Genomic DNA, 10,364 nt, shown 5'->3' with positions numbered 1-10,364 from the left:
GAGTTTTTTTTGGTTTTTTGAACATTTAATAGCAATTTTTTTGTGCCATTGAATATTATAATACAGCGTTTTACTTGTGCTATGACGTTTATATTCTAGGTAATACTGAATAGCTAATATTTTCTATATTGACACAATTTTCGGTTTGATTTACTAATTTTGTTTTTTTATGGGATATAGAATTGGAAAATATTGTAAAAAAAGAAAATTAAAAAATAGACTAGAAATATGCAAAAGCACTATAATGTGCTGACAAATGATTCATCATATAGCAAAAAACACATACATAAACAACATACATAAACAACATACATAAACAACAATTAGTAATGACGGCCAGACTTGGTTCGCGAGGACTGTCCTTGTGCTTGTGGTGGGCGTCTGAAAAGAGATGAGTTTCTGAACATTGGGTCGATGTCTTCTTCAGGTTCCTCAATGCGTGTCAAGTAGCCAAGAGAGGTTCTGAACTCTGTTCTGGTTATCTCCTCCACATCATTTCCTCCCGAGGACTGTCCTCGTTCTTGTTCTCTGTTGAGTGCTTCTTGCTGTGGTTTTTGTTTTTGGAGTAGTTGTGGTCTCACTCCAGATGCCGGCAGTGCACATACGATGCTCTTCCTTCCTTCCATTAGAGTTTCTAGACTGTAAAGTTAACACAAGTTAGAACTTTAATGGATATTTGAATATGAATATCTAAACTGAAAATGAAAACTTATTTGAAGAAGAAATAATAAATCGAAGATGATATTTGAAGAAGAATAAATGGAAATCGAGTATCTCTGACCTTTGAAGAAGTTCCCAACCCAGATCTGTGAGGGTTCGAATCTATAAGGATCTGTAAGAGTTGTTACCTTTTTAATTAGAGAAATATATAATAATCATACAGATGAAATAAATCTAGGGTTTAGACTTTGGAGGGCGCAGACCTTTTGATATGGATGAGTTCGATGGAAACCCAGAGAGAGAAATCGAGGTCGCTTAAGAGAGAATCATGGTTGTTTGAGATGGAATCGTGATGGGTAGACAGTGAGATGGAATCGTGCTGGGTCGAGGTGGGCTCGTGGTGTCACAAAGAGATTTGTGGTGGTTTGAGATAACTCTCTAACCTAGTTTGCGGTGGGCGTAAGTTCTGAGAGAGAAGGAAGGAGATAAAAGAAAAAACAATTCTGAACCGTTAGATTAACATTTACGAACGGACAAGATTATGATCCTTGCCTTAAAATAATCAACCAATAGGAAGAGAGAACGAGGATAGCTGATGGATGGTGGATTATGGGCCTTTGATCTGAGATATCAATCGATGGCTATTAAAAAAAGAAGAGAAATTATGTTTCTGGTTATTTATAAATATTTTTAAAATTATCTAAAATTTGTAAAAAATTATAATCATGATTCTAAAATATAAATCTAAGTTTAGACATCAATTTCTAAATATATAAACCACTAAACACTTTAACTACACCAATATACCCTAACCCTCAAACTAAACACTAGATATGCTAACCCTTTCACAAGAAAGATAATGTGGAAAGGGAACTACATCATGTGTTTTGTGATTAACATATAATTTTGTTTTAATGTGTGTTATAGTTTCTTTAAAAAGACCTCAAAACTATAATTAGAATAAACCTTAAAAGAAATCTCTAAACCTAATCACTAACAAAAACATGAGAATCCTAACCCCTATCCTTGCCCTAAACCGAGAATAGTGATTTGTTCTTTGTAAACTAGATATGGACATATATCTTATTGGGCCTTTGTAAAACTGAAATGATAAAATGGATCAAACACAATAACATAAAGTCTTAACTTAAGTAAATCATTCAAACCATACAAACATTTCAATCCATCCGGCACATGAAAAAAAGAGAAACACCGAGTAATTGAAAAACAAAAGCCATGTTCTGAAACAGCAAACACCAAGTCATTTATGTCAACAAGAACTTAAATAGTTGCCTGGTTCCTTCTGCTCTTTTGTCAAGCCTGAAAAGAAAGACATAACCTTCGGTTCACATTTATGCAAGAGTGCTTCCAAGTGAGAAAGAACAAAAAAATAAACAAAACTCTCACCGTTATAATTTTATCCTCTGGCCAAGCAAGAGCGCTTCCAAGTGCATCTTCCATATGCTCAATCTCAGATGAAGTCCTCCACACAGATGCATCTTTCACCTCCACAACATCCACAAAGACTCTACAAGCACCAAGCCCCAAACGCTGAAAGTGGACAAGATGCTCAGGATTACTCGAAGACCAACGTCCTTCAGCGACGATCACCTTGTTTCCAGACAGATCCAGCAGCTGGATTTTTTGATTTGGCTTGAATTTGTTACGCTGCAATCACAGAAAGCAAAAACGAAGCCAAAATTCAAGCATCACAGAAAGCAAAAACGAATCAAACAATTCAACAATATAGTTGTACCTCAGATCTGCGAAGAGGAGATGCAGGAGTAAATGGTTTCTTAGGAGCTGGTGGAGTTAATGGAGACTTCTGCTTCTTAGAAGATGAACTCACTGCTTTAGAATCGGATTGTTGACGACGTGGAGAATCGGTTATATCTGGCTCAAACACAACGCAATTTTCAGGCCATGCTACATAACAGTTCAGAAAATCCTCCATATTTGTCTTTCCTACAGTAGGCCTCCATATGAATGCCGTTGGGTTTAGTACCTCATCGACAAACACTTTTACTGCATTAGGACCAAGAGGAAGTCCATTCACCAATGATTTTGGTTCTTTAGTCTGCCATCGGCCTAAAGCAACCACTTCCTCCTTCTGTATATAGTCCATGAGCTTGCATTTGTTAACTGAACTTGTGAAAGGGCTCTGCCAAACACAACAAAGACATCGAACAAAAGTGACTCAGAATCATACTCAGGTATAGAGGAAAATCATACTTAGGAACAGAGAGAGAAAAAACTTAACTGTAGGAGCATTGTCTTCTGGAATGAGACCTGCTTTTGCAACAATACAGTGATCAGAATGCCATGCAATCATTTCGCCAACTGCATCCTCCATAGTAAACATATTATGTGCATGTCGCCATAAAAAAGTGTCTGCTTTTATTGCAGTTTCAACCAAAACCTTCACAGCGTGAGGCCCTAAAGGAACCCCATTAACTAACTCATCAGCTTCAGCTGAAACGACCCGTCCCTCAGCAACTTTCTCATCGACAGAAGCCCAGTCAACCAGATAACACTTGGGAAGTGATCTGGTATTATTTACACTCTACATGAAGTACAAGCAATGTCAATGAAATGCAACTATACAATTATATAGATAGAGTAAGCCAGATTAATTAAATTCATACCTTGTTATAGGAGTTTTCACTGACATCAGTTGCAGGACCCTGATTATTCATTCGGCGAAGGGCCTTCTGTAAATCATTAACCTGTTCCTCAAGAGAGACCTGTTTTTGTTCAATTGCAGCGATATAGCTGTCCTTAACCTGTAAACAATTCAATTTGGTCATGCTAATGCCTCTGCCCATCGCTCGCAACCGTCCAGGTTGATCAGGTCCCAGTATCTGAGATAGCATATCGTTCTTTGGATTCGTTGTCGTTGAATCGGCATGACCCTCAAGTTCGATCTCTGATGCCTTTCTCTGGAAACACATTAAAATTTCAATAATCACAAAGCAGCAACCAGCAAATCAATATGAAAACTTACAATCTTTTCAGCTGCATTAACATTGACAGGAGTACCATCCTTCTTTGTTCGTGATTTCACCCAAACTCGGAGCCTCGACACTTTTGATGGATCTTCGCTTGACTTTACCAAATCTTCTCTCAGCCTCACCATTCCCTTACGGCCGCAGGTGTGAGGAATCTGATTCTGTCTTATTTCTTTGTAAGAGTCGCTGACAACCTTAAAGGCCTGACTGGTCTTCTCTTTGACAAATTTACGCCATTCAGCTGTAGAAACATTGTTCGGTTGCAGGCTCATCCTAGCTTTAATGGTTGGAGCTTTCCTAACAGCTGTTACCAGACGTGATTTGGATGCTCTCCACAAACATCCCATCTGCTTAAACACAGCAGCCTTTTTAAAGTCTTCGTCCATGTCAAACCTCATCTGTAGTCAGCAATGAGACACATTCAAATACAAGTAAAATGGATCGTAGTTAAATGTAATTTTTTTCTTATTACCTCAATAGATTTCCAGAGCACAGTCTTGATTTCTTCACTGACTTGTCTCCAGTTATCAATGATCACCGGAACATGTTCACGAACTAAGGGACCCAAGTAGGAGGATAACAGTACAGAACCTGGACCACAGGGATCCCCCATATCTGTGAAGTCGACATGTTGCCTTTCAGTTGGATCCTTGGCAATGTGTTTCATCTTTGTAGGTCCTCGGCGTCTTTTACGCTGTGATGTAGTAGCTGTGTCAGTCTGAGTCTGCACATCATCAGCTGCATCAACAGCTTCTGCTTCTTCCTCCATTTCATTCTGTTTATCCTCCCCCAAGTCCTCTGCTTCTTCCTCCATTTCATTCTCCTCTGTCCTCATTTGATTATGTTCTTCTGCCTCCATTTCATCTGAGACTTCTTTGTTTGTTATATCTTCGAGGAATTGATCTTCCACAACCTCCGTATCTACATATGTCCTTTGCTTCTTCACACGCTTGTTCTTCTGATTCCCCATCTTAGTTCACCTGAAATATAAAAGAGTTAGATAGTCTCAAAGCAAATCAACAACAAACAACACAACAACAAACAACACTCAAAGCAACTGATCAGAAACATTGTTAATTTCATTACACAAACACAATTCATCAAAAAACAGCTTCACAGATTCCTCCCCATTATCAAAAAATTAAATAACTGGCCATCATCCAAAAAATCACAACTTTTCCATTTTCAAACATATATTCCTTCACAGTCAGCTCGAGCATTTCTAGATTCATCAACCAAGTCATCAGCATCCATGGCTACTACTGCTGGCATAGGACCAACATCTGCATGTCCATCTTCAGCATCTTCCTCACGGTATCTTCTTGTAGGACCTCTCATAGCTACATACCAACTAGATGACTCATCTATTCTGGAGTAAAAGACTTGCTTTGCTTGTGAGGCGAGGATGTATGGATCAGCTGCAAAAGCCATTTGACTTTGGTTGAGGTTGACTAGTGTGAAGCCATCTTCAACCTTATACAGGAATGTAAAAGGTATTGTAATCGATCAGCAGAATCTCCAACACTCTGCCATAGTATGTTACCAAATCAACCATCTGCGAAGTGTCTTTTGCACTAGATCTACACATATCTGTTGCCTCATATAGAACACCACTGTTCTGACTTTGCCTGTCAACTGAAATCGTGTGAAACCGCAGACCATTAATTATGTAACCAGTGAAAGACCTAGAGCTAAGACGAGGACCGTAGGCCAGCCATTTGAGTGTCTCCTCGTGATTCTCTGAGCTAATAGGTATCTATAACAAAATATGTTAAGTGTCAATACATATCTATAGCCAAAACCAGAAAACTAAATTGTTGCTCATACTATGAAAATTACCTGGTCTTTTAACCAAGAAGCAAATTTTTGTGAATGAAGTCTCCATAATGTTGTTGTATCACGTCTACATTTTTCATTAGTGTCCTGTAGATGCTGTAAGTGCATGCTTCAAAAGGATTCAAACAATGTATTAGCTACGCTATAAAGTCACAAGCGACAGTAACTAAAAAAACAACAACTAGCTTTGAAAGACTTACTCCACATAAGGTTCGACGATTGCCATATTCTGAATCACAGCAAGATGTATAATCTTCATATCCTTCTCAGAAAGAACACGACAAGTGGCTGCAGATATTGGACGACCTTCAAGAATAGAGCTGCTCTCGAACTCAGTATTTCTATCAGGTTTCTCCTCATAACTTGTTGTTTTTTTCAAGAACTGACTGCAGAACCTAACACATTCCTCTGCAAGATACGCTTCAGCAATACAACCCTCTGGTCTTGCAAGGTTTCTTACAAAGTCTTTCAGCACTTTCATGTATCTCTCAAATGGGTACATCCATCGGAAATGAACTGGTCCACATAACCGAGCTTCCCTGGCTAGATGAACTACCAAATGCATCATTATATCGAAGAAACTTGGAGGAAAAAACCTCTCAAACATGCAGAGTGTTTCCACAATTTCAGTTTCCAATACTGTAATTTTCTCTACATCGATTACCCGCTGACAGAGATGATGGAAGAAAGCACAGAGGCGGCCAATAGCTATCCTAACACCTTTAGGTAATAATCCTGTCAAAAATATAATTTGAGAATAGAGTCAGGACATTTTAATCTTGACTATTACAAAGTTTAAAGACTCAGTTAATACCTCTATAGCAACTGGGAGAAGCTGTTGCATCAAGACATGGTAATCATGTGATTTCAATCCTGATATCTTAGATTCTTCTAACTTCACACACCTTGATATATTTGAGCAATAACCATCCGGACCTCTGAAGTCCGATAGCCGCTTGCAGAATACTTTCTTCTCTTTGCTGGACAGAGACCAAGGAGCGGGAGGAAGGTATGTTCTTTTCCCACGGGGTTGAGGATGTAAATCCTTCCTAATACCAAGCAGTTCCAGATCTTTTCTCGCGTTAAGACCGTCTTTTGATTTTCCACAATGCAACAATGTAGCTATAAGGCTTGCAACAACATTTCTTTCCACATGCATAACGTCTAAGTTGTGTCTAACTGGTAGATCCTAGACAAAACAAACACAGATAATAATGTCAAAGGAAGGTGGTGACTGCACAATTAAGAAAAACTGATATATCTTCAGATTAGAAACATACTTCCCAATAAGGCAACTTGAAAAAGATTGACCGCTTCTTCCATCTAGATAGCTCTTCCTCATCAACTGCTTCTTCCTCTTCCTATGAATCACTGGATTCATCATCCGTATTGGAGTCTGATCCAACCGTCTCATTAATCTTCCTCTTCCTACCAGTTACTTTCACATTTCCAAAATCATTCTTGTAATTTCTAAGTATATGGCTTATGTTATGACCACTCAGAATTCTACCCTTTTTCCCATGCTCTGCTTTCCCATCAAACCATGCTTTCTTTCCTCTATAAGGATGTGTGGGAGGAAGACCTTTCCGATGGGACATATAAACGTGCTTCCTGCAGTTACTCAACCACATACTGTCTGTGTTTTTTCCACACACAGGACAACCCATTTTGCCCTTTACTTTGCAGCCTGCAAGATTCCCATATGCTGGAAAATCCTGAATAGTCCAGAGAAGCATAGCTCTTAATGTGAAAGTGGTGTGGCTGACTGCATCATACGTTGACTCTCCTTTCTCCCACAGGTGGTTTAGATCCTCTATAAGCAGTTCTAAGTACACATCAATATTGTTACCAGGTTGGCTTGGACCAGGAATCAGCAACGACAACATGATGTTCTCCTCCTTCATACACTTTTCAGGTGACATGTTGTAAATGACAAGCAAAACAGGCCAACAGCTGTAGTTCACATTCTTCATATTGAAAGGATTGAACCCATCTGTGGACAGCCCAAGCCGAAGATTTCTTTCTTCAGCGGCAAATGAAGGGTATCTGTCATTCATTTGATTCCAAGTAACAGAATCAACAGGATGTCTGCTTTTTCCATCAGTGCTCTTATTAGTAAAATGCCACCTCAAGTCCTTTGACATGTCCTCTGACCTGAACATCCTCTTCAGCCGTGGGATTATGGGAAAATACCTTAGAACTTTCTGTGGAATACCTTTCTTCACATCACCTATGCGCAAGTTAATCTTCCATCTTGAAGCATTGCATTTCGAACATTTGTCTAGCTTCTCAAACTCCTTTCTGAATAGACAGCAGTCATTCACACAGGCGTGTATCTTCTCATAACCCATATCAAAAGATCTCAAAAACCTCTTCACTTCGTACAAGGACGTGTGCAAGACATTATCCTCGGGTAGCATCTGTGGCAAAGTCTCAAGCAGCAGATCGAAGCTTCTATCAGACCAACCACTCTGTGTCTTTATCCTAAAGAGTGAAACAATTGCAGAGAGCTTGCTGTGGTTAGCACAACTTGGATACAGAGGTGTTTCTGCATCGGCTAGCTTAGCAAGAAACTCATCTTCTGCCTTATCTTCACCTTCAACAACCTCACTTAAGTCACCATGCCTAAGAAACTCTTCATCAACAAAGGCAGCTGCTTGGTATAACCCTAAAATCTCATTCCTCTTCTCACTTCCATTGCTTCTACTGTCAGTCCCTGACATTACTTCTCCATGGTGATACCAATCCTCCCTCATCTTGTAACTCAAATCCATTCCTCTTGTTACTAGTTGATCCACAATAACACTGGCTGAGTGACGAGCTACGTTGCGACAATCAATACATGGGCAAATGATCAACTCAGACTCTCGCAAATCTGCACCAACACACCTCACAAATTCCCACGCACCACTCTCATAACCAGGATCAGCTCTTCGGTTTAGACACATGAAAGCATAATTTCAACACTCTTAATCACACACAAAAATTCAGTTCCTATAATATATATTGTTTTTCCTTACCTGTTTAGATGAACCCATGACTTTTCGACCATTTTATGTTCTAAGTTTCTAATCGATAGACCAACAAAATCAAACAAAGCCATATGATTATGTCAAACATACACCAAACAGTGACATTCACAGAGGAACACATAAACAATCAACGATTCAATCAGATACTATAACTCAGTCATTCAAAAAGATCAACAAGAAATGACTTCTATTTGGCTGAAAAAGAATCACCTGATCAATAAGATCCTTCGGATTTCAACTCCACTAGCTTCACTCGAGAAAGGAACAATCAAAACCTAAAACCTACAAAGCAAAAGAGAAGAGAAAGGAACACTCAAAGCTTCAGTCGAGAAAGGAACAACAATCGTGTTCGCCCATGACGATATCAAATGCAAAACGGAATTGATTACCACCTGACTTCTCGTGATTCTGTAACCTGACTTCTCTCCTCCTAATCTTCGGTGAAATCGAAATTGTAAAAGCTGAAACAAATCAAAGGAATTCATCTGAGAAATCAGATAAATCAAAGGAATTACAGACAAAATCGAATATGGGTTCACCGGGAATCTGACCGCCGGCGAAAACAACACCGTTCAGACACGAAGATCGATCAAAAATCGGAGAGATTGGGCTTCCCAATCATTTTTTTTTCTTCGATGGTTTCTATGTGAAGAGTGAAGGAGAGGCGAAAAAGGTTAAAACTTTACTCTGTTTTACTGTATTTTTTATTAATTTTTTTCCCTTCCCAGATTAAATTTATCGCTAGCGAGGAACTAACGCTATGAAAAAGATGGGTATCGGATTACACCATTTTTGGTAGCAGTTTGAGAATTCGTGCTACCGTGAACTGCTACCAATAGCCATATTTCTTGTAGTGGCAGTCGAACAGATGACAAGCAGACGAGGAGGGAGTTAAAGGCTCTCCAGGATAAGATTGACATTCTCATTTCTGATAAGGCCACCCAAGAGCAGCTGCACTTTGTTGGTAACCCAAACAAAGACGCCACACCTGCTGTCCAGGAAGTTGATGGTTTGGAAGGGCAAGAAGAGCTGTGTTTCATCAACAACAATGGTAGCTGGTACAAGAAAAAGCCAAACTTTCAGTACAACAACTACCAACAGAGATCTTACCCCAACAACCAACATAGTGGTTATCAGCCTCGGAACAACCAGCAAGGCAGCTATCAGCCTCAACAAAACCCTCCTCCCGGTTTCAACAACAAAGGAAAACAACCAGCCCAACAACAACCTACTACTTCTACCTCTACTCCTCCAGTCAGCAGCACTGATGCCCTACTAAAACAAATCTTGGAGTCTCAGACAAGAAGTGAGAAGCATGTTGGCTATGAGTTGAAAAACCTTCACGCAAAGATTGATGGAAGCTACAATGAGCTCAACAACAAGTTCAGAACCTTGGAGAACCAGTTTGCTGCCATGAACACTCAACAAAATCGCCAACAAGGTTCTTTACCTGGAAAATCTGAGCAAAACCCCAAGGAGACCATGAAAGCTATCACCCTCAGGAGTGGTAAGGAGTTACCTCAGAAAGCTCTCACCAAGGATGCTGAGAAACAAGGTGAGGGGGTTGCCATCAACATAGATGATGAAGTGGTGATTGTTGATGAGAAAATCAATGATGAAATCTTGGAGAAGATTGTGGAAGCGAAAGGTAAAGGAAAGGTTGGGGAAGAGAAGAAAACAGTGAAAGATGGTGAAGTTGTTGCTCCAGCAAGTGAAAATTCTTTTGTTCCTCCTCCTTATGAACCCAAACTACCATTCCCTGGTAGATTCAAGAGGCAGCTGCTAGAGAAGTACAAAGCTCTATTTGAGAAGCAAATGAGTGAAGTTC

At 39.6% G+C, this 10,364-nt stretch overlaps 2 protein-coding genes across 2 annotated transcripts; both read right to left on the bottom strand.

The window, feature by feature from the left end:
• Nucleotides 1-229: 229 nt before the first annotated feature.
• Nucleotides 230-5,130, bottom strand: LOC106422168. The gene is made up of 6 exons (XM_048747866.1): nt 4,141-5,130; nt 3,665-4,066; nt 3,306-3,599; nt 924-3,223; nt 782-832; nt 230-639 (listed from the first exon to the last, which is right to left on the bottom strand). The coding sequence occupies exons 1-4, from the start codon at nt 4,636-4,638 to the stop codon at nt 2,870-2,872; spliced, it is 1,548 nt and encodes a 515-aa protein (XP_048603823.1). The 5' UTR covers nt 4,639-5,130; the 3' UTR covers nt 230-639; nt 782-832; nt 924-2,869.
• On the bottom strand, nt 4,854-8,452 carry LOC106368127. Its single transcript, XM_048749122.1, has 7 exons — nt 6,911-8,452; nt 6,785-6,865; nt 6,432-6,693; nt 5,705-6,239; nt 5,508-5,613; nt 5,212-5,424; nt 4,854-5,141 (listed from the first exon to the last, which is right to left on the bottom strand). The coding sequence occupies exons 1-7, from the start codon at nt 8,450-8,452 to the stop codon at nt 4,854-4,856; spliced, it is 3,027 nt and encodes a 1,008-aa protein (XP_048605079.1).
• Between the last annotated feature and the right edge of the window lie 1,912 nt (nt 8,453-10,364).

This window comes from Brassica napus, chromosome C2 (genome assembly GCF_020379485.1).
Source record: "Brassica napus cultivar Da-Ae chromosome C2, Da-Ae, whole genome shotgun sequence".
Lineage (NCBI taxonomy): Eukaryota > Viridiplantae > Streptophyta > Magnoliopsida > Brassicales > Brassicaceae > Brassica > Brassica napus.
The sequence above is the reverse complement of the archived record's forward strand: the minus strand, read 5'-3'. Positions and strand labels throughout refer to the sequence as shown.

Bases quoted from the DNA above. Each gene is read 5' to 3' on its own strand.
- LOC106422168 (XM_048747866.1), bottom strand. From the start codon at position 4,638: ATGGGGAATCAGAAGAACAAGCGTGTGAAGAAGCAAAGGACATATGTA. The intron at 4,067-4,140 runs GTAATAAGAAAA...TGCTGACTACAG, and splicing joins TGCTCTGGAAATCTATTGAG to ATGAGGTTTGACATGGACGA. The intron at 3,600-3,664 runs GTAAGTTTTCAT...ATGTGTTTCCAG, and splicing joins TTAATGCAGCTGAAAAGATT to AGAAAGGCATCAGAGATCGA.
- LOC106368127 (XM_048749122.1), bottom strand. From the start codon at position 8,452: ATGTGTCTAAACCGAAGAGCTGATCCTGGTTATGAGAGTGGTGCGTGG. The intron at 6,240-6,431 runs GTTATTGCTCAA...TATTTTTGACAG, and splicing joins GGACTTCAGAGGTCCGGATG to GATTATTACCTAAAGGTGTT. The intron at 5,142-5,211 runs GTAACATACTAT...TTCCTGTATAAG, and splicing joins CTTCGCAGATGGTTGATTTG to GTTGAAGATGGCTTCACACT.